The 24,248-nt window shown below is 33.4% G+C and overlaps 3 protein-coding genes across 4 annotated transcripts in view; 1 reads left to right on the forward strand and 2 right to left on the reverse strand.

The window, feature by feature from the left end:
• Positions 1–1,062: 1,062 nt before the first annotated feature.
• On the reverse strand, positions 1,063–5,408 carry LOC143910877 (protein KTI12 homolog). The gene is made up of 5 exons (XM_077429490.1): positions 4,127–5,408; positions 3,826–4,030; positions 3,605–3,743; positions 2,233–3,513; positions 1,063–1,121 (listed from the first exon to the last, which is right to left on the reverse strand). The coding sequence occupies exons 1-4, from the start codon at positions 4,389–4,391 to the stop codon at positions 3,214–3,216; spliced, it is 909 nt and encodes a 302-aa protein (XP_077285616.1). The 5' UTR covers positions 4,392–5,408; the 3' UTR covers positions 1,063–1,121; positions 2,233–3,213.
• A 1,915-nt stretch (positions 5,409–7,323) lies between these two features.
• LOC143910876 (uncharacterized) lies at positions 7,324–23,140 on the reverse strand. 2 transcript variants are annotated; one of them, XM_077429489.1, is made up of 14 exons: positions 22,880–23,140; positions 11,121–11,234; positions 10,934–11,017; positions 10,744–10,851; positions 10,573–10,670; positions 10,390–10,456; positions 10,211–10,313; positions 10,045–10,130; positions 9,774–9,965; positions 9,587–9,688; positions 9,419–9,506; positions 9,187–9,311; positions 8,988–9,112; positions 7,324–8,908 (listed from the first exon to the last, which is right to left on the reverse strand). In XM_077429489.1, exons 1-13 carry the CDS (start codon positions 22,907–22,909, stop codon positions 9,005–9,007), a joined length of 1,305 nt encoding a protein of 434 aa, XP_077285615.1. In that variant the 5' UTR covers positions 22,910–23,140; the 3' UTR covers positions 7,324–8,908; positions 8,988–9,004. The 2 variants fall into 2 exon arrangements, with proteins under 2 accessions (XP_077285615.1, XP_077285614.1); XM_077429488.1 differs by lacking the exon at positions 22,880–23,140 and adding an exon at positions 16,639–16,782 and having other exon boundaries at positions 7,405–8,908.
• Positions 16,657–24,248, forward strand: part of qvr (glycosylphosphatidylinositol-anchored protein quiver) — a 31,556-nt gene continuing 23,964 nt past the window's right edge. The window contains exon 1 of the mRNA XM_077429493.1: positions 16,657–17,309. Coding sequence (XP_077285619.1) covers positions 17,237–17,309 — 73 coding nt within the window. The 5' untranslated portion in view covers positions 16,657–17,236. The remainder of the gene's footprint in view (positions 17,310–24,248) is intronic.

The raw sequence follows: 24,248 nt of genomic DNA on the forward strand, positions 1-24,248 counted from the left end.
TGAACATAATTTCGTAATAATAAAAAGCATTTAAAAATCAAACGTACATACATAAGCCGCAAAATTGACGTTGCAATCACGTACAACTTCCTGTACGTGTCTTAATTTCGAATGCATGAAATATTGCATCTTTGTCAGCACAATAACACAAAGAAAATCGAAAGGATTCAAAATTATTTATTGTTTTATTCATATTCTATATTTTAGATTATCGTCGATCTTTAAGTCTTGTGTTAAATAAGTGAAAGTAAGAAGAAGTTAGTAAAAATATGAATATATCATCATCATCATCATCATTTACATCCACTCGCCATCCACTGCTGGATGAAAGCCTCTCCAACACGCTTCCACCCGTCTCTGTTTTGCGCAACACTCATCCATCTCACCCCGCACATTTTCCTAATTTCGTTCACCCATCTTCCTTGCGGTTTTCCTTTTACCCTTTTGCATTCTCTCGGGTACCATTCAAGCACTTCTTTTGTCCACCTTTCGTCCATCCTCCTAGCTACGTGACCCGCCCATTGCCATTTCAATCTCTTCACTCTATCCACTATGTCCACTACTCTTGTCATACTTCTCACCCACGTGTTCCGCTTTCTGTCTTTCCTCGTTATGCCAAGCATACAGCGCTCCATACTTCTTTGAGTGCATTGGATTTTATGTAGCATCTTGGTGTTCAGTGTCCAAGTTTCACATCCATACGTCATCACTGGCAAAACGCATTGATCAAAGATCTTTTTCTTCAGGCAGAGTGGCATTTTTGATTTAAAAACAGCATTCATCCGTCCAAATGCACTCCATCCTAATTTCATACGTCTCTTTATCTCTTCATCTTTACTACCAGACATGTCAATTATTTGACCTAAATATAAATAATTATTTACTACTTCTACTGGTTTATCATATAATGGGATGCTATCAGGCATGCAATAACTATTGAACATTAGTTTGGTCTTATCTACGTTAATTTTTAATCCTACTTTTCTACTTTCCCTGTCCAGCTATGTGTATAAAATGTATTAGAAGGACTTTCATTAAAATTATAAATTGATTTTGATTTTTAAATGCTTTTTATTATTACGAAATTATGTTCACAATCCATCTTATATCTATTTTAATAGCTACTGATCTACTGATCATTTTATATTTTACTATTTAATTTAATTTGGTTAGTAATCACAGTATTATATTATTCTAATGTTAATCTACAGCATAATAGGACAAAGAGCTCAAAAACCTATTTACAATCCTTATAAATGCTCATAATACATCTAATACATAATATTAATTAAAGACTCACTAAAGTCGATGACCTAAAGCAGATTGTGTTTAGGTAATCTGTGAAATTATAAATAGGTTTTTTTCATATTATGATGTACATTTCGTTCGTTCATGAACATACTCGTTAGTTCATACACGAACCAATCTGGCCAGTTATATTGTACACAAAAGAACAAATTGACAAATGTACTAGTTTGTTCATACACGAACCAATCTGGCCAGTTATATTGTACACAAAAGAACAAATTGACAAATGTACTAGTTTGTTCATACACGAACCAATCTGGCCAGTTATATTGTACACAAAAGAACAAATTGACAAATGTACTAGTTTGTTCATACACGAACCAATCTGGCCAGTTATATTGTACACAAAAGAACAAATTGACAAATGTACTAGTTTGTTCATACACGAACCAATCTGGCCAGTTATATTGTACACAAAAGAACAAATTGACAAATGTACTAGTTTGTTCATACACGAACCAATCTGGCCAGTTATATTGTACACAAAAGAACAAATTGACAAATTAACTAGTATGCTCATGTACAAACTATTAGGCTATATATACAAACTATATATTCAAGTATTCTCAATCGTTTGCTCTATCCTCCATTATCTGCCTTTTATGTAAGCGTATCCTGAATTGAAATGTTTTAAAAATCAGTGGAAATGGGAATTATAGCAACGTTGTAATGCAGTTTCCACAGGATTTCCAGGATGCGATACCTGGTGGGAATCTATTTTAAGATAGCTTTGACTTTTCGCACTAAACTAAAAACTATAGTTTGTGTATGAACAAACTAGTATGTTCATGAACGAACCTGAGTGAACACTTAGACTATAACGTATACACTAACATTAAAATAAGATAATCCTATAAATACTAACATGAAAAACAATGTGTAAAATATACAATGATCACTGGATCAGTAGCTATTGGAATATACCTAAGATGTATGTATTGTGAACTTAATTTATGAACGATTAAAAATCATTTAAAAATTAAAAATATTATATATTTCAATACAAAACCACATGTACATAAATCAGTCAAAATATAGTGGTCGAATTTTTTCACATATATTGATAGAATGTAATAATATGTTTATTATAAGCACCATGATATAAGCGTTAAGTATACAATCATTGAAGTATAATGTATAGAATAGTCATTCCTAACAAAAGTATCGCTTAAAAGCGAGCCATCGAAGAGAGAGACGGAAAGTCAGAATAGAGACAAAAGAGTGAGGAAAAAAATTTCGTGGAAGTGATCGTCCCTTACAACAACTGGACAAAACAGCTGACATCTCCTGGCACACGGATTTTTTGTGGCAACATTTTTAGGGGCTGAGAGCAATTCTATGCATACTACTTCAATGTAGATAAAGTAATAATAACTGTTTTTCAATGAGTGAGGCTGGTCCGAACATCTAGCCGAACATCTAGCACGTGCACATACAGATGTTCGAACTTTGTCGAACTAATACTACCACACAATTTCACTAGTAGAGCCTATTTCAAAGAGATCCTACTGCTACAGAGATCCTACTGCAACTGAGAAAAACAGCCGAAATCTCCGTCTGCACGGAGTTTTAGTAGCAACATTTTTGGAAGCTGAGAGCGCTTCTACCCATTCTACTTCAATGTATAAAATTGATTAATAATTCCTATATATGTTTTCAAATCGACCATTAAAAAATCCTAATGTTTTCAAAGAATTTTTTGTTACCAAAAAGAGCAGAAATATCTAATTATTATTATCCGACAGCTAAAATTTTAGCATTTTTTGATAACGATCCATCGAGACTGAAAAACTGAAATTTCTAAACTACGCCTGTAGTTTTTAGGTTAAAATTACATCTTATACAGTTTACCACGAATTATGTGAAAATGAATAAAATAAAAAATAGCAGTAAAAATAATTTATTTTATATATCATCTGATTGTTGTAAATTAGTATTTAAATATTGTATAAACAATGACCCAATCTTAACAGTATCTAGATTCGAGTATTGCATTTTTGCAAATGTTAGAAACTGTCGTCTGAGTTTATTCAAAGGCATTGGCTGTATAGCTTGGACACTACTTACATCCAAGTATGAGTTGGGGTATGAAGGGAAACGCATGTCTGCGTGAGGATTAATCTTTTTATTGTCTAAAATTTGCTTGGATATATCTTGTGTCACTTTGTCTAGCTCGTAAAGGAAATTCGTACTTGATAGTGGTTGCTGAAATGACATAAGACCAATGAAAATAAAATAATTGTATACATATATATACATATAATCATATTATGCTCGACTATTAAATTGTATTTACATTTTGAGTGCTCATATTGGGCGGGGGAGGTTTTTTTTCATAAAGAACTTTAAATAAGTCATCATAATTAAATTCATCTTTTGGCTGTAAAGTAAATAACGGACTGTCCCATCTGGTTTGAGAATTGGGTTCTTCAAATCTAAAACAAATTATATTCAATATTAGGTAAATTTCGTCAAATTATTATAAAACTTATACGTAATTTATAGTTTTTAGCTTACCTTAAAACTAAAGCATCAAATGTTTCTCTGGTGTATGCTGAATTATCTACTGCGAATTTATCTAATGTTGTTTCTATTTTTGATTGGTCATTATTAATTCTACTTTCATTGAATTTCCAAGCTTCTTCAATATTAATAATAGTAAAGATTGTACACTGAGTAGTTTTTGAAGCTTTAGAACCACAATACAGTTCATATCGAAAACCTAAAAATAAAATGCATTTTTTTTATTTTTTTATTTGTCAAACATTTTATACCAGCTTTTCAGCCTGATCGTATAAATAATTGTTGACAAAATTACCTTTGATATAATTTGATGCATCGAGAATGATCAGGTCGTTATGATTGAGCAATGAAATAACTTGGGATTTCAAAGCACCTCGCACTTGCTTCTCTTGTTGCGAATTCTGGTAAAATGAATTTTTGGAAAAACCAGCATCTGCTATAGCGCTCGCTTCCGAGACTAAAACAACCTTTTTTCCACGTTCTTCAAAATGTGTCGTAAGTTCTTTAGCACGAAGAGTCTTTCCACTACTTGGTATACCAGATAAAATTATAAGAGGCATATTTTCACTGCGATAAAACTCGCTCGTATATCAACTCGACAAACGTCAAACACATGTCAAATTGTTAGCATAACCTAGAACTGTCAAACTTTCAGACCTAAATACCACAATTTTCGTCCTACATTAAATTAAAAAAATACCGGTAATTGGATTATTAGTCACATTGCGATGGTCATAAAGACAATTTTTGCTATGAAAACCGCGAATGCGGAATATTTGGCACTCGAAATTTTGTTAGTATGATGGACTTTTCGGCTGCCAGATGTTCCGTTATAGAGATTTTAGTGAATTTTGGGGGAGCACTTTGTGACCAATGATCACCGAACCAAAATAGCATTTAAAACGGTAATTGGATTATTACGCATATTGTGATCGCCCAAAAAAAGACAATTTTTGCCATGAAAATAGCGAATCGGAATATTTGGTACTCGAGTTCTCGTTTGATAGTTATCATTAATATAAAGGACTTTTCGGAGATTTTAGTGACTTTTGGGCGAGCGCTTTGTGAACACTGATCACCGAATTAGTACCCAGTCTTGTGTTAATTAACTTAAGAACATTCGAATGTTTGAAATCTTTTGTTGAGAAAATTAATAATTTTTTTCCAAATTAACATTAAAAAAAGTGCGAGCACATTGAAACCGTTTTTTTTTAATCTATTTTCAAAAATCTGTTTCCACGGTTCTCTTATATTCGTTAACATTTAAAATAATTGAAGTACATATTTAGAAATTTTTTTGGACAAAATGTCCTGATTTTGAATAAACAGCTTGTAATAAAAATTTGGTCGCCTTATACTTCATTTTTTATAGAAATGTTTGTATATACATACAAGGGGAACTCGCTACCCTAGAACCTGTAGTTAAGATATCGCAAACAAAAATCTGCGATTTCAATTTAATTGTCTCAACTTGAATGTTAATAAATCTGAAAAACCAATTCTTCTGATAAATAACTTTCACTCGGGCCAGCATATTTTAATGTTAAGTCTATAGTATCGCATACTTCAAACTTACGAATCTGCACATAAACAATGCATGAAGAAAAATAATAGAAACAGCACATAAAATTAAAAATGTATTATTTTTTTATTTCAATTGAGATATAAAAAACTGACTGACACATCATTTTAAACATCAATATTCTTTCAATAAATAAAATTAAGATCTAACAATTATGGTGTAGGATTGTGTAAATAAGTTATAATATATATTTAAATTAAAGTTGAGGTTCACCGTAATAAAATATTCTCAAATGTTGAACCGATCACTAAAGAGAAATGTTCTATTTACATTACGTTCAACAGATAAATCTTGAGATCATTTGTTCAGCAGCTATCAATACGCACATTAAAATTCAGTCAGTGGTCTCTCATTAGTAATAGTACATATTAAGAATACATAAACACAGTAGTACGTATTTAAAAATCGTTATTGAAGAAATGCACGTTGAACTAGAATACTGAATTGAAATCACGGTATACACGTCTGTATGTTATCTACTATGTGATCTATGGATTCAAACTGCACATATTATATTTTGATATGTACATCGAATGAAATGTGAAAAAATTCCAAAATCAACATTTGAGAATATTCTATGGCAACAACTCCACTAAATGCTACAGGAATAAATATAACTTTAATACTATTTTTAAGCACCAAAAATACCCATATAAGGGGTAAGACACAGTTTAAAATAATGATAAATCTACTTCTAGTATGGATGTACATAACACAAAACTCGTAAGCTTCCATTTAAAATAGAAACGATGGTCTAAACCGGCGGCACCATCAAAAAATTAGACACGTTGTCGTGTCAAAAATGGAATGGCAAAGGTTGTGGGTGTGTAACGCTGGAATAATCGAACACAAAAAGACATGTATGATAAATGTTACAGTAAAGTTTTGCCGCTGATTTTGAGTCATTTACTAAAATCGTGTCAATTTAGACAAAAATAAAATTTGCAATTGTTAATTGTCAAGCAAAAGAAAACATCAGTGAAGTCACACTTGATAGCGGTTTAACAAATGACCGCTACTGTGTATAACCACAATAATCAATGTTTATCCATCTTCGATTTTTTGGCTATTAATTGTGGGGGTGAGTAGGGGCAGAGGGAGATGTAACATTTTAATTACGTCACAGTCTATAACGGTAATGACTACAAGTCTACACTTTATCAGCATGTCAGATCATTTTTGAGTACAGATATCGAGATAGAATCAGATCACGCTAAAGTTTATTTAATGGTGAAATTGTGATACACTATATTACGAATTACATTTTACAACGGTAAGTACGAAAGTGTGTTTGTTTTTGCATAGATCAAAAAAATGTGTATAAACATTTTAAAAATCACAAAAATAACCACGTTTCAATAAAAAAACATACATGAAAATGCTAAGCCCTTAATTACAAAAATCGCTACGACTAATATATTATTTATTGTAGTATTTGTTTTCATATATATACATATATAATATATGCATGTATGTATTTATGTTTCTTATGTCAAGTGTGTATTTATATATTCATATATCTATATATAAAAGTTACATCTAGTTTCAGCCAAATTTGATCTTATGCTTTGAATAATGCACAATATTTCTTAAACCTACAGATCATAAGTTAACAATTATTATCTGCGGTGCCACAACACTGACACGTTATTTAGTATGAAACATCATGTTATTTTGTGTTCGAATTTTAATTGAAATTTGATATTCGATTAGTTATTATTAACGTAGATACGTATATATATAAACAATGAAAAAATGGACGTTGTTAAATGTTTGTGTTTGAGTTTTTGATTCATACTTAATAGTAATTTATTAACAAGTACATTTTGTTTGTTTCCCATAAAATAGACAAATGTATAACTTGAGATCGCGTTATGAGAAAATAACCATCATTTTTTTATAAGTCTTTTAAAAAATCTTGTAATTTTTGTTTTGGGATGGATATACATAATGTATTTTTTGCCAAAAAAAATTATAAGATACTTGTTATTGAGCAAAAAAATCCATGTTTAACACAATTTCATACATAAAATGCAACATCTAGGTATATGTATGGATTAATCGTAAGTTCCATTTAAATTAAACAGTTGCCTTAAAAAAATTATATTTTCAGTACAAATACAGATTATTAGATGATTAGTATTTTATATCATGCAATTCAATCAATACGGACGATTGCCACGCCAACTTTCAATATAATAAGTTTAATGCTATTAAATTCTTATTGATTTAATGAACAGTAAATTAGTGTTTAGTTAAAGCACACATACATATATAGCCTGATGAAAAAAAATTGGGCAGTAAAATAATAAATACATTTAACAACACGATTGATTTCACTCGTCCAAATAATAAAAGTAAATGTATTGAATACCGATTTCGTGTAAATATAATACAATATTTATAGTAATTATATTAAATGTCACACTCGTAATTTTTATTTTTCAAAAGATGGACAGAGTGGGGAGAAGCTTAGTAAATTGAATACAATTGTTCAATTAAATTAAACAATCATAAATAAAATACACAATTGCTTTAGTGGTAATTTAACTGCAAACTCAATAAATTAACGTATTATTATTATATATCACATATTAAGTAAATTTATTTTTGGGAGAGGGAATACACGTAATATTTATCATACACATTAAGTGTATATTGTAAGGTGTCTTATTTTGTATGGTAAATTTTAGACTCCATTTTTATCGACCCCTGCAAAATTTTATACAAAACGATAGGGAAAAACACATTTTATACACATATATTATTTTTTAACACAAAAAAGCAAACCATGGTCTAACTTTATTAGTGTGACAATCATGACAAGACATCTATGTACAAATATGCATATACATACATATATATGCCAAAAACTACAGATCATCTATTAACAAATTTTACAACATCACTGTTGGCGTGAAAAATTATTAACATGGGGCACCTGATACATTGTTTTTTTTTAATAGTATTTTGTCACATACAAAAAAAAATACGAAACAGCGATTTCTAATAATCGTCGAATTAAGGCCAAAAGGGATTAAGATTCTTTTATTAATGTCATATACAAAAAAATATCATCAGACTTCATTTTTTACCCATCTGGATTTTACAATGAGTATAATAACGTTACGAAAAGATTCTTGTTGAATTCGCACAGTATTTATACATTTTGATGAAGTTAAGGCTCACGTGTAATGTGCTGCCAATGGACATACGTATTTGCAACTGTTTGTCAAATTGTCAATAAAAAAAGCATACGAGTGCATCGTTCGAAACAATTGTCACTTTTTATACTCATTTCACTGACGGATCTGTATATAACAGACTAACTCCACAAGGTGCACAATTTCACAGCTATTCGTTTAAGAGAGATGGTCTTCATCTCTCCCACGTCGGCAATAGCACACACCACAAAAGAGCATGTCGACCACAGGTATGTGTCGAAAATGTCCAAACAAAAAAGAGACATTAAAGCACAGGGCTTGTTAGCAGCACCTGAAAAAAAATGTTTAAATCAAATGCCACTCACATATGCTGAAAAATGATTTCCTTATAATTTTAATATAATGTTTACCTGTGGGGAGGCACGTCTCATATAATGTTACAACAGCGACAGTAGCGTTGTCGTCCGGTACCAGCTGACGGAGGTGGAGTTACAGGTGCAAAATAAGCATGAACTTTAATATTTGGTAAATGATTCTGAAATAAGAAAAAATAATATGTAAGATCTATTGAAATCAATAAAAAAAATAAAAAATAAAAACAATAAAAACCCTAAGTTTCCGTATGGCGTTTCTAGTGACCAGCTGACAGTCATATAATTCTATAATTTGCAAGTTATAACATGATGTCAGATGATCTAAGGCAGCATCAGTGATAAGAGGACAATTATCCAATCCTGGTAAACGTAAGTAAGTAAATTATGTAATAATTCTACATATGTACATAAATATACATATATGTATGTATATATTCATCGAATACATTACTTCTATTTTTATTTACCTAAAACTGTTAAATGTTCCGCAGCACAAGGTGACAATGACAACTGTCTAATGCCGGAATCTGTTATGAGTTCACAATGGGACAATGTCTAAAAAATTTAATTATAATATATTTAATATAAAATTTTTAAATGAAGATATGTATGTATGTATTATAAAATACACTAACCAATTTTTCCAGTCGAGGACAACCCATTGCTAAATGTATAAGCGTTGAATCTGTGATCAAAGCGCACTCTTCTAAATCCATTCTTTCTAAAAGTCTGCAACTCTACACAAATACAAAATGAAAATGTATCAGTACATTAATAATAAAACAGTAAAGGTACAACATGTTCGACGAATAATGCACACACTCTAGAGAGCGCCTGAAAACCGGCATCGGTGAAGAGAGAACATTGAGCTGCTTCTAAAGTGGTGAGAGAAGGACACCGCTGTGCTAGCACCATCAACGAGGCATCGGTGAGTCGAGCACAGCCCGACAGGCACAGCTGGCGCAAACCAGGGCAATGGGTACCTAGTTGTGAGACTGCTTCATCCGTCAAAGACTGCAAACATAATCAAAAATTAAAACTATATCGTTACAAACCTTATTAACTAGGAAGTGCGGAATAAAACAGATCTAACATCGCATCCTTGAACATTTAATACTTCTAAGTTGGGACAGTAATTTGCCAAACATGTAACAGCCTTATCGTTGACTTGTTTACATCCTGCAAAATTATTAAATTAATTAAGTAAATTAAACTATCATATAAACCGTGCATTGAAATTTTAGCTGTATGATTTTCACCTTTGCTAATAAAACTTTTCAGTCTGGGACAGCCTCTAGCCAATGCTTCTACTCCATTTTCGGTAATGGTTTGGCACCATGATACATTGACGTGTGTGAGTAACTGAAAATATGAATTTAAATTGTATAAATCGTAACATGCAAATAAATGAGTGAGAATGATTTCTTTTTTTAATTACCGGACAGCCATCGGAAAGAGATTTTAAAGACAAATCGGTGATATTCGGACAGGAATCATAATTAATTCTGGAAATAAAAATATCTTCCATTTAATTTGCTGAACTTTAATAATGATCTAATGCATATGTAAATATGGTTCGATTACTATTTATACATAGACATGTAGTTAATACAATAATAACCTTTGAAGTTTGGCGCAATGTCTAGATATAGATTGGCAGGATACATCAGTCAGTTTCTTGCACTTGTTTAAATTCAGATCCTCTACATTTGGACATGACTATAAAAAGACAAACAACATGAGATTCAATTTAATCAGACACATCAACGTAGACCCATTGGGTGCAGTTTACCAGTGCAAGAGTTCGCATTGAGCCATCTGCGATTCCTTCACAACCCCGTAAAGACAGTTGACGCAGAAAACCACCACACCGCTTAGATATATTTTCTATTACGGGTCCCTATAAAATATCTGCGATATAAAATCAAATATATATATACATATGGAAATAATTATTTATGATCAACGAGAGTGGTCCATACCTCAACGTCTCTTTGAAAATCGAATAGGTCAATCCTTTGCCAATTTGAACCATCTAATGCTAAAACGTTCCATAATTTCGACACCTAAAAGTTAAAAAAATATACACATACCATTAAATATACATAACCAATAAATCCAAATGAAAATTATTATTCAATTTTTAAGTTAGATGAAATTTAGCATTACTTGTGCACACCGACACAGTGAAACAACGTCTAAATATGACAATATTCGGAGAATCAATTCTTTCGGTAGTTTCTTATTGATTTGGCAATCGTCGTCCCCCATGAATCTCGAAAGCTAGAACAAAAGAAGATAAATTAAAATAAAAACCAACAATCAACATAAAATTATAATGTTTATAAAAGACAATAGATAAAAAAAAAACGTATTGTATATATATGTATGTACATATGTATGTAGATACATGTATGGGGATATTTGAAAAAAGGCGCTGATTAATGTATCATTAAAAAAACAATTAATTTAAGCACAAATATTTTAAGTGACACATTGGGCATGTAAATATACAAAAACAGGATGTAGAAACACCCAAGCGTACTGATAATACAATACATATTTGCAAACCGTATGTTAAATAATCTTTTAAATTAGATATTGAATATGTCTATTTGTATAATATATTAAGTAGGTGGTTAGCCCATTATTCGATAGCCGATATTCAAAAATTTGTATATACTTGTTAGTGAGTTCATACCAGCAGTAAAAGTAATCACTGGCGTTTAAGGAAATTAATGTTCCGAATCCTTAACATTTACGTCTAATACTTATATTAATGTTGTATCTTCTTCTACATACAGCAAAAGTTTTTCGATATCTTATTCAGTGTATAAATGTTAAATTATGTACATCAGAAGGCAAATTTGATGAAGTTGGATTAATTTTTGCAGTTTGTCCAAATACAACTTCATATAGAGACTGTGTGATTCCTGAATGGAATGCCTTATTTTTCTTAAATTGGACAGTCCTTTCTTCCAGTTAGTGCTGTTATGATCTAGATTCCAAGTTGACAGAATATTTTCAATGCCATAATTTGTGTGATATGCTTTCACCGACAGAGTTGGCGAAAGTATATTTCTGCTGGTGAAAGGATAATTTCGCTGGGAATACAGATTCAATATAACGTATATAATATATATAATCTTAAAAATAAATATAGTCAATAGTTAAAAAAGTGATGTAAAATGAATTTAGTATATGTATGAATTAAATTGAATATGTGTATGTTCAAAAGCATTGATTGGTAGAAAATAAAAACACAAATCGTAAATACGTAAGTGTTGAAATTGCAAACACCCAAAAGTTTTCAAAGAAAAAAATTATATCATTTATATCGTTGCTTGCCGCCCTCTAACAATGTTTTTTTTTTTTTTAATAAAAAAAACTTACGTGACATGAATAATTCAATTCAAATCTAATTCGCTCTAATGTTTAAAATACGCGAATACTTCTACTATATACATAAAAACGCATAAGTCAAAAATAAAGTCTACTAAAACTAGTTATCTCATTATTTGTTCAAATATGTGCAAGATAAAGCACGCTAATAGAAAACATGAAAACAAAGAAAATTCGAAAATATGTAAACAGTTGTAGCAAGAATCAAAATAAAAATCGAATTTTTAGCGAGTGGATATACACCCGAGAGATTGAAAAGGCAATGGGTGGGTCATGTAGCTAGAAAAATTGACGTAACGTAGACAAAAGAAGTTCTGGAATGGTACCCGAGAAAATGTGTAAAGCGTGAAAGGAATATGGGTAGAAGAAATTAGAAAAATGTGCGAGATGAGAGTTGCACAAAACAGAGACGAATTAGCCCTTTGGGTACTGACGTCTTTTCTGTTGAAAACCCGCTATGCTGAAAATTTCCCCAACATTTACAAATAGAATTATTTCGAAATCCAATAGAAAGCAGGTATAAAAATTGTAGCTAATCCAAACAAACCATAGATAACTACCGCCGAGGATTTCGAGTTTTGTAAAGGTGTGTTTAGACTCTTTAATATATCTAGCAACAATATAAAATAAACAAAAGAAGTCTATTAATGAAGGTATTTTTCCAAAACTAGTTCCATCTTCTTCATTGTTGTTAAAATCTAATGCTCACAATTTAAAATGCCAAGTCACAATCTAAAATACTCAGAAATTCCGGTGTAAATCAGACTTTATAAACATTGACACGGATTAAAAGACCCATGTTCAATGATTTATTTTTCAATGTCACCTGCAAAGGCTCAGTGGGTAGTATTCTTGTTTATTTTTTACATACTCAAAAAACAAAGCCTATCGGCGTATTTCGGGCTCATGGAATTGTTGGCAAAACGCCGATCGGCGTTGGTCAGCATTCGAACGGATAAATTGTGTTGGAGAGGCCGTCATCCAACAGTGGATGGTAAATGATAATGATGTTTTAAGCATCACGTAGACGAGTATAATTTTAAATTACACATACTCTCCTAACGGGTGGAAATTCTGAAACAATTCTATCCGCAATTGTGCATATCCCAAAAACACTTCGAACCAATACATACCAAATACAGACATTGAAACTGTAAATACAGAAATCCAATCCATTAATTGTACGATATTCATAGATTAGTCATGCACTTCTTTCGGAACACATATGTACATGTACATAAGTTTATCACGAAATTTCTTCGGCAAAGGAATGAGTCTATCGCGCGAGTGAATCAGTTTCAATTCCATTCTGGAACGGTCATCGAGGGGTACGCTCACCCGAATCCATCAATTGGATGTGTCTCAGAATGGGTAGGTAGAGGGTGGTGTTGGGGGAGGGCGAAGTACCCCGGTCGTTGAACGTCGCGGTTAGGTGCGTTCACCTCACTCTGAAGGGGCGAAAAGTGCACCCTACCCTACCCCACCCACCGCCCACACTGCAGCCGGTGCTAATCATACGACAGGGGTTGCAGCAACAGGCGCCGTAGGAGGGGGGGGCGGGGGGTGTATTTTTTAATTCTATTTATTTATTTTGTTTATCGGATGGTCTGTTGGCCCCGAGAGACGACAACGGCCTGAAGGGTCATGGACCTGGCGCGTCGGTGCATCCCAAAACATCGATCTGTCTCAATTTTTTGAATTCCACCCAATCCGTTAACCCACCGTAACTAGAGGCGATCGAGCTTTAGACGTCTCTGTTCAGATTACGTCGACGATCCTGCCGAAAAGGGTGTGGATAACGGGTAAGATCAACAGGTACTACAATTCGCCGTCAAATTTATTATATTGAATGATCACGCCAATACGACATTTTGTTTCGTTTACAAATTTAACGATGAAATTGCACCAATCAAGATTTGCAACAGACATGGAATTTCTCGACCATCCGGTGTTCAAAGAATTTTGTCAATCAAACAAATAAAAAAAAAGGAAATCGTGGGCGTCTAATTATATGTATATGCTATCAATAAAGAAACGCGACCAACACAAATCGAGATTTGTCTACGCATTTTTAATTGACAACGTGTCAATCAAATTTAATTTCACGCATCTCGAGAGATGAGCCGAGTTCGCAATTGTATTTTGCGAAAAAAATATTGAATTAAATTTGATTTAAATTCGATATCATCCAAGTGCATGAAGACATTACCAAACAGGATTTATCGGAACTTCCGTGACGTATAAAAGTGTACCGACAAATAATGTGCATTTATAGACGACAGCAAGAATGCCTCTTTTGGATCGTAAGTCGCATTTAACAAATGGATTTATAAAAAGTCAGTCTTTTCCGTAAATATCTATTGTCTAGTGTAGTAACTGATCGATCATCCCCAATGGTCAACACTACCCAATAAATTACAAGTGCAAACAAATAGCAATAAGTGACAACATGTCAAAAGTACATTGCACAACATTATTATTAATAATTATAATAATGGATTTTTATTCTAGACTTTAGGAAAGATAGTGCTATTCCAACGTCCACATAAACAAATATCATCATCATCATCTACAGCCGCTCACCATCCACTGCTGGATGAAGGCCTCTCCAACACGCTTCGACTCGTCTCTATTTTGCGCAACTCTCATCCATCTCGCCCCACACATTTTCCTAATTTCGTCTACCCATCTTCACTGCCGTCTTCCTTTTACCCTTTGCATTCTCTCGGGTACCATTCTAGCACTTCTTTTGTCCACCCTTCGTCCATTCTTCTAGCCACGTGGCCCGCCCATTGCCATTTCAATCTCTTTACTCTATCCACTATATCTGTTGCCATTTCAATCTCTTTACTCTATCCACCATGTCCACTACTCTTGTAATATTTCTCACCCACGTGTTCCGCTTCCTGTCTTTCCTCGTTATGCCGAGCATACAGCGTTCCATACTTCTTTGAGTGCATTGGATTTTGTGTAACATCTTGGCGTTTATGAACCGTTATAATTGAAAGTCCACTTTTCTTAATTTCAAAAAATATCTCGCAAAATATTGAATTGGTTTTGCTTTTAACAATATTTAAAAATACCGGTGGCCTGTAATATGTCTATTGTGCTTTTCCGAGATTCTGGACATATCGAATTAAAATAATTGATAACAATTTTTGAATTAAGTCAAACAGAAATGGTGTTTTTGAAAATAAAAAAAAATGGACTTCCGCCACTTTCAAATATAACGGCTCATATAATAAATATACATATGTATAAACGGGAGATATGGGAAACGGGAGTATGTATTTATGTGGGTATGTGGTGAGTTCATCGACAAGTATGAAGATTTACAATAAGTTATTATTAATAGTTATTATATCGATTTTGATTTCGATTCGGATGACGACTTCGGTTGCAATTTCATTTACGATTACGATCACGACGACAACTATTATTATACATATAACTTTTTTAATTCGTCTATCAATTCCTTTTCCGAAACCACCCGTTGAAATATTAACGGGCACAACAATAGTATATCTATACATAATGTACATAGTATGTATGTACATTATGTATAGATATACTATATAGATATCTCGAAAAATAAATGTTACAATTACATACATATCAGAAATTCATACGAATGCAGGAGATTGCACTGTGCCCACTGACGAAGACACATAGACACGCTCGTTTGTATGTGGACGGCCGGACGAGCGTGTGGGGATGGAGTGAAGGGGCGATAAAAAGCACACGAAATAATAACAAAAAAAATATGTTATATAGTGTAGATACAATATGTGAATTGACCGCAAGGGCCGCGCATGCAGAAAATATTAGCTACAACAATAGCCTCGAGTGTGGTTCATGCATCAATTCCTTTCCAAAACCACCCGTTGAAATGCGAACGGGCACAACATTAGTCGATATCTAATATATAATTTCGAAAAAGACTTTGTATGTATGTACATATGTTTGTTTAGTTCGTAAAATCCGTGACGTTCAAATAAAAAAAAAAAAACAAATGAATATTCAAATAAATTAAAACTATTCAAACAAATTTAATAAAATGTTTAAAACTATTAGATTGGCCATGTTTAAGCGGTTTATATCACAAAAACCGAGCGAAGCCGGGTAAAAACACTATTAAATTAATATAATTAAATGTGCATGTATTAAAATACGAATTTACTCATGCGCGATGAAGCATCGAATATATTTGATGAATAGAAGTGGATAGCCGCAGCAGCAAGAAGACAATTTGACGATAATAAAGACATATAATTATATACTGCACCATGTTTCGGGCCGTGCTGAGTGCTGCTTGTGAATCAACGCAAAAAGTGAACATCACTTTGTGATACGCAAACGAAATTTTTCCGCAAAGAGACTTCAGTCGTAGATACGTATGTAGGTTCGTCAAATGACAACGAACGACCGATACAATGTTTCAAATACGCATCCGACGAATAAACTTACGATAAGGCAGAATACTTTTTTTTTTTTTGAGACGCAATTGTCGCCGTTCGCCACAAAAACTGCACCGCGTACAGCGAGCGCAAAACAGTGTCGACCTTTGCAGATATCGTATCGCGAGTAAATGTATTATATTTTTTGCTTAATATATGTAATGTGTATTTATTAAAATGTACGGCGAGAGGAGATTAAATTAAAATGTGTGCGCGCCGTGTAGCGTCAAATGTATGGACGAACCGATTCAATCGCGGAGTGTATGCGTTGCGTTGTTGGTGTGGTGTGGTCATCGAACTCGTCGCTGCCGTTAACCCGCTGAGAATTATTGCGAAGGTCTGCAGATCTTCGGCGAGACGACGGGACGTTGGTGCGACGAAAGGCCAAGTTTTCAGACGCGAGACGACCTGAACAAACAAAACTGAATGGCCGATAGTATAGGTAGGAGCGCGCGAAACTGGAGTCGACGACGCCCCGACCGTAGCAATATTTCCACAAGTTTGTATTACACATGTACATATGTACATACATATATATTTATCTAAGTATGCACAAATTGAATATGCATCCAGAACAATCTTCGTATTAACCCTTTGAGTGCTGACGTCTTTTCGGTTGAAAGCCCGCCACGCTGAAAAATTCGCCAACATTTTCAACTTGGCGAATTATTATTTCGAAATCCAATAGAAAGCAGATATAAAAATTGTAGCTAATCCAAACAAAACATAGATCACCACCGCCGAGGATTTCGAGTTTTGTAAAGGTGTGTTTAGACTCTCTAATATATCTTGCAACAATATAAAATAAACAAATGAATGTATTTTTCCAAAACTAGTTCCATCTTCTTCACAATGTAATTGCCAAGACACAATCTAAAATACTCGGCAGTTATGGATTTCATCGAGAAATTCTGTTAAAAATTCAGACATTCCGGTGTCAATCAGTATTTAAAAACAATGACATGGATTAACAATGACATGACCCATGTTCAATGCTTGGCTTAATGGAAAGGCTTGGCGGGTAGTGTTCTTGTTTATTTTTTACATACTTAAAAAACAACGCCTATCGGCGTATTTCAGACTCATAAAATTGTTGGCAAAACGCCGATCGGCGTTTGGTCAGCATTCAAAGGGTACAAAATTGTTGAAATTTTGCGGGTGTAATAAATGGTGCATAAGTGAAAAATTCGTAAAGGAAATTGTCGTTAATGAAGTCGATATTTTGATCTTTTAGCAGAATGAGTTACGTATTATTGAATGTTTTTAAATATTACCAATCGTTAACTGATTCAAAGGTCGGTTGGCCAACGTCGTTTAACATTTTGATAACGTCAATTGCTTTTAGATAAATTGACAGAGAGAAAGATCTTTATAAATAGTAGCGTGGACTAGTGGTTAGCATGGTTCCGTGATTGCATCCCAAATTTGAATCGCTACCAGGTTAACCGCTGCTACGAAAATCGTTCGCGCGGTCTCCTGTCGCACGAAAATTCGTCATACAGGAAAATTGCCGAACAGAAAAATGCCCAAATATTGCTCAAATCTCGTATAAAAAAGCATCTGCTGAGCAACATTTGAGCAGTTTTCTGTACGGAAATTTTCCTGTGCGACGAATTTTTGTGCGACATGAGACCCGCGCGAGGCGGTTAGCGTATTATGCTTTCGAACGGAGTGGTCACGGTTCGATTCCCACTAGTAGATCGTTTCCTTTCAGAGTTTGCTAATTTTTATGATTTTTATTGACATCGTTCCTATAAATTCGCATTTCCTTTCCAATCTCTCTAGCAAATCTCAAGGTATTCAACATTGATTATAAAATGCTGAATAACTTGAGTTACTCAGAAATTTATAATCAAGTTATGCAGCGTCATGAGCTTCGCCAATTTCTATAATAAAATGCTGCAAAAATGTATCCATACATGTCACTGTGGATGATGTTTGTATGAATTCGCATTATATAAAAATTCTTGTATTAACAGTATTGATGGTATTGTATCTGAATTAGTACACTGGTCGATTTGAGATATTTGTAAAGGCGAGTGTACATTTTTGATTGAAATTAAAAGTAAAACAAAACATACAGACGTGGACAAATGTATTAGGCCACAAGTAAAAAATGCCTTTGACCGAAAATATTCAAATTTTTGAAACAGCCACTACATACATTTTGTAAAGAACCACTCTCACTGTTTTAGGGTCTACCTCGTTCCACCTATTTATTTGTTTATTTGTGTATTTTGTCGTCGAGTTTGTAAATACATACATTTGTATATAAAAACACCTATACGAAAATGTTTTACATAGTGAAATACTTATTTTACAACATAAACATTAATATTAATGTGCGCGCGCAGAATACGGGAGGAAAAGTCTGTTCCTCTTGTTCCTGTTGTACCCTGCTCGCGCAAATTAAGTGAGTATGTACCGTTTACTATGCACCCTTTTTTTTGATCTTTCGACTTAAGATCTTTCGATTTTCGATCTTTGCCTTTCGATATTTGTGTTTTCTGTAATTTAACATTCTGGCTCGTATATGATACATATATTTGTGAAAAAAGAATCTCAACCACCACCACAACCATATTAAAATCGAGTATAGTCCAACTTCTATAAAATAAATAAAAACATTCACGTGATTCATTCGTAAATATTTAAGACTGAAATTTCAGCTAATTGGTCAACGAACTGTTTTGTGTATACGTTTTATTATAGTGATAATAGATAAACAAGCGCGGCATTATAACGTTGTATGAATGAAACCAATTTGGAATTTGATATGCCACGTTTGAGCGGTACTTTATTTTTTTTTATTCCATTGAATATCCTCACTACTGTTCAGACTACAAGGTAGCCAAGAAAAGTCCTAAACAAAGGAAAACACAATTGGAAAGGACACAAATGCGCATTTCCATTTTTGCGACATTGTAAATATATGTATATTAATAAAAATGATTATTGTAACATCCAAAGTGCACAATGAAAAAAAAGGGTTAGTTTTCTAAGAGGGCAAATGATTGATTGCTTTAATCGCATGCAACACGATGTGCAACCGATCAGCAAACAATTTCTGCAATTCAAACAAAGAAAATTTAAAAATTTAGACATTCCGGTAATTGACGCCCCCCCCCCCTCTTAATGTCGAGGGATTGCTTTCATGGAGTCGATACATTTTAAAAAGCTAAAATAATTTACTTACTAAAAATTAAACAAAGAAAATATTATTGTGAATTTAAAAAAAAATCTATTAGTAAAACTAAAAGTTCATATTATTTATATATTTAACAATTCATAATTTTTTTAGAAATTTGAGGTACATATGCACATAAAAAATTATAACAAAGGAAATAAAAAAGTAATAACTACATATCTGGAATACAAAATAACCGAGTTCTGTTATTTGAATGAACGAAGGCAATTACAGAAAATGACTCCAAATTGTTATGAATTCAACACGAATATATTTATAGGTATGTATGTATGTATATAAGCACATCAATACAGTATTGTCATATCTGCGGTTGGCATACACAGAATTACATTCATGTATCATACATATTATACATACATATATAACATGGTCAACCTTTATTAATTTAGATCCATTGGTTTGTATCCGATATTGAATTCGTACGGTCTTTGTAAAATAATCATTTGATTTGAATTTTTAAATTATTTAGCATTCTACGGTATCAAACTAAAATTTTTATAATCCCTGGCAAAATCGTTTATACTCACGAATCGACAACATTACATACATATTTAGTAAAAGTGAATATTTTTTATTTATTGATTTATACATACATATGTATGTATATATGTATTATATATACATACGTAAGTGGTATATTCAATGTTGTACATACATATGTATCTTTCTCGGGTAATTACCAAATATATGAAAATATATTGATTATTTAGAGATTACGAAAAGCTGAGAAATTTGAAACCGTGTTTATCAAAAACAAAAATATAATATTATTTAGTTAATCCATTTCTTTGTTTTTTTCCATGGGAGAATTTAATACACACAAAATTACCAGGGAAAATTTCGCAATTTTCCCGACCTCGCATTTCTATTTATTCTTCGCATATTCACTATAAAATTAAGTATTTTTAAAATATAAAATAAATTATTTGATCGCTGTGACTATGACTCATTTGTGTATATGTGTATGAATGTATTATTAGAAAATATTGATGTGTCAGTAATTTGGGAAATCCTGCCAGCTCACATTTTACACCGAAAAATACATATTTATGAAATTCTAGTACATATAATGCAACGTTACTTTCTATCTATTACAAAATATAGAAAAAAGTTTAAAATATTAAGAAATTCGTTCAAATAATTATACATATGTGCATAGCTATTTTATAATACATTGCAAGGCCATACTGATGAAAAATGTATTAAATTTGGCTAGCAAAATGTATCAACGAAAATTAATGTTTCCAAAGCAATGCCAACTTATTACAAGTCAAATATTGCACCGTCCTAGAAAATTCACATTCTGAAAACGTAATCAGAAATCAGAATAATGAAAATTTTGCTTTAAATATATCCACAGATATATGTAATGTAAAATATATATACTTTCCATGCACCCATTAGTACCTACATACACATGTACATAAATATTCAACACTCAATGTCATACAGTAGTAGACAAACACAAACGAGATATACCTAGATATGTACATTTAGAGAAGAGATAATATTCAAACAAAGGATTGTATGAAAGAGGAATCGATTTGCAACATTAAAATAGTAATACATGTGTACATGCATGAGCAAATGTTAAATATAATATTTATCATATAATATGAAGTACAAGGGCAGGAGAAGAATAATCGCGATGTACATATAAACATGTTATATTAGTACTTTGAATGATTTTATAAATTTAATATACGTATGTATATTTTTCAGTCAGAAAAAATTATCAACCGAATAAAACAAAAAATAATTGCGTGTGTGTACATACATATATGTAGATTCATATAAGTATTAAATTCAATATCGATTTGAAAATGTTTTAGAATGGAATTTTTTTTTCACAATTTTTCAAGCCAAAATGTATGTAATTTTTTTATGCATTTATTGACAAGTTTCAATGTTTGCCGAACGTAGTTTAGAGTATGTATATGAAAGTAAAATAAGGCTCGTTTGTTGCTTTCAACACAAAAATAAACAATCACTAACTTTTAAATATATTACCAAGATTAAATAAATAAAATGTCAATAAAATTTCCAATTAGAATTTTTCTTCGCGCCTAAAGGGGTTTGACCGTTGTGGGTTAAATTATTTAATAAAAGTAAATTTGTAAGATGCATACATACAATGTATGCATATTCATATTATAAGCGAGTATCAAAGTGAAGAAATCAATGTTATTTTTGAACGTTTCACACTTTATAATTGTATACGTCACGCGTCTATTTTCACGTTTTCTGAAAAATTTCCCTACGCCAATGAAAATTCCAATAAGAATTTTCAACACCACCAGAAAATTTTCAACCATTTACGTCATTTCGACTATCAAAAAGAGCATACATATAAGAGTGGACTTCAATAATTGTGAAAAAACCATCACCGTCTAAAAGAGAGATTCGACGCGTCGATGGTCAATAGTCGCGGTGTTTGGTGCAACTCATAGCAATGCACAAAACAATAATAAAAATAAAAATAAATGAAAAACAAATGAATGACATTTTGAAATCGAGGTGGGGGTGTGCGGGGCGAGTAGGGTGGGGTGGGGTGGGGTGGGGTATGTGGCCGCCGCCCCAAAACACAACAAAGGGTTCGCCATGGCGGCCGATCAGCTGTTCTCCAGCGCATCGACGCATCAACGCATCGCACCGACCGCAAGCGCGACATTCTGTATAGTGAATATGTGTACACCTGCGTCTTCGTCTACGTATGCGATTACGACGAGGACGAGCACGAGCACGAGCACGAGCACGAGCCTGGGGAGTGACGGGGCGGGGGAGGAGGCGGGGTGAGGGCGAAGGGTGCGGTCAGCCGGTCGGTCGGTGTGATTATGATTGTGTCAATATTGTTTGTTTACCTCGAACTTGTTCCTGTTGGCGGCCGACATGTCGAAGCGAGTTCGAGTGCGGGGGGGTGTGCGGGTGCGGGTGCGGATGCGGCTGGGGTGGGGTGGGGGCGCGGAGGGAGGGGAGACTCGGGTTGCGGGCAGGGTGGTGAGTGGAGGGCAGAGCGCGAGGCGAGACGAGGAGCAGCTCGCGCCGCAGCCGCCACTACACAACTGACACTGCGATGCCAAGTGCCACTACACTACAGCTTGCACACACACTCGCTCCCGCACAAAATATGCCCATTCGAAAGCACTACGTCACCGAATTTACTGTTACGGCCAACTCTCTTGTGCTTTCAGACTTCGCCTCTTTGGCGCCGTCAACACCAACAATATTTTCCATATCCATTTCCCATATAGCAACCTGTGGTTGCTATTTGAGGAACTGGATACGGAATATATTGTTGGTGTCGATGGCCCCTTTTTCTCATTCTCAAATTCAATCAAATGCGGTCTCCGTCACGGGCCCGAATGTGAAACGCCCGAAAACGCAAATATCTAACGCAATAATCTGGAGGAACTGGATACGGAATATATTGTTGGTGTCGACGGCCCCTTTTTCTCATTCTCAAATTCAATCAAATGTAAAAAACTTTCAAACACGGAAACGTTAAACTCACTCGTCATGCTAAAATAGCCAGAAATCAGGGCACCCTCTTTGTTTTTTCAAAAATATTTTGTATCCTCGACGGTACTTTTCTCACTGCTGAAATACCTACCATAGCAATATATATTTATTTTCCATCGATTACCGTCGACGTAATATTTAATTCAAATGTCCATCAACTATCGTATGGTGGACAACTAAGGCCCTTCCACGAAATGTATTTTTTTATTTTCATCATTCCACCCCTTCCCTCCCCCTGAATCCTATATGAATCTTATGGTAAACGGATTATTTCGCACGGTAAACGGATTATTCTCCAAATCTCGTGATCTCGAAATGGATTAATTCGCAAGGTAAACGGATTATTCTGCGAATCTCGAAATCTCGGCTTTTTGGGTGCCAGATGTTCTGTGAGCGAGATTTTAGTGAATTGCGCCAGATCGTTTTTTGCGGAATAATCACCGAACCATTTTGCGATCGCGCACATTATTAAATTATTAAAATTTATCAGTTTTCATCTGATTTAATTATGAAAACGTTTCCACACAAAACTGGTATACTCCCTACTCCGCTGCATTTGTTATAATAATTCATTCTGTGATTATTGATTACATAAAACTCTTGTCACGATGTTTAAAAATGTACATATGTACAGCCTTGGCCATAAGTCTGAAGCAACTCCGAAAATCTCTCATAATTTTTAAATAAAAGGGATTTGAGATAAAACAAGGA

This window comes from Arctopsyche grandis, chromosome 4 (assembly GCF_051622035.1).
Source record: "Arctopsyche grandis isolate Sample6627 chromosome 4, ASM5162203v2, whole genome shotgun sequence".
Classification (NCBI taxonomy): Eukaryota; Metazoa; Arthropoda; class Insecta; order Trichoptera; family Hydropsychidae; genus Arctopsyche; species Arctopsyche grandis.

What these genes read in the sequence shown, in the direction of transcription:
- LOC143910877 (XM_077429490.1), bottom strand. Translation starts at nt 4,391, where the DNA reads ATGCCTCTTATAATTTTATCTGGTATACCAAGTAGTGGAAAGACTCTT. An exon ending in TTTGATGCTTTAGTTTTAAG is followed by an intron (nt 3,744 to 3,825) that starts GTAAGCTAAAAA and finishes AATTTGTTTTAG; the next exon opens with ATTTGAAGAACCCAATTCTC. An exon ending in CCAATATGAGCACTCAAAAT is followed by an intron (nt 3,514 to 3,604) that starts GTAAATACAATT and finishes ATGTCATTTCAG; the next exon opens with CAACCACTATCAAGTACGAA.
- LOC143910876 (XM_077429488.1), bottom strand. Translation starts at nt 16,692, where the DNA reads ATGTTCACTTTTTGCGTTGATTCACAAGCAGCACTCAGCACGGCCCGA. An exon ending in CTCTTTCCGATGGCTGTCCG is followed by an intron (nt 10,314 to 10,389) that starts GTAATTAAAAAA and finishes TCATATTTTCAG; the next exon opens with TTACTCACACACGTCAATGT. An exon ending in GTCCTCGACTGGAAAAATTG is followed by an intron (nt 9,507 to 9,586) that starts GTTAGTGTATTT and finishes TAAATTTTTTAG; the next exon opens with ACATTGTCCCATTGTGAACT.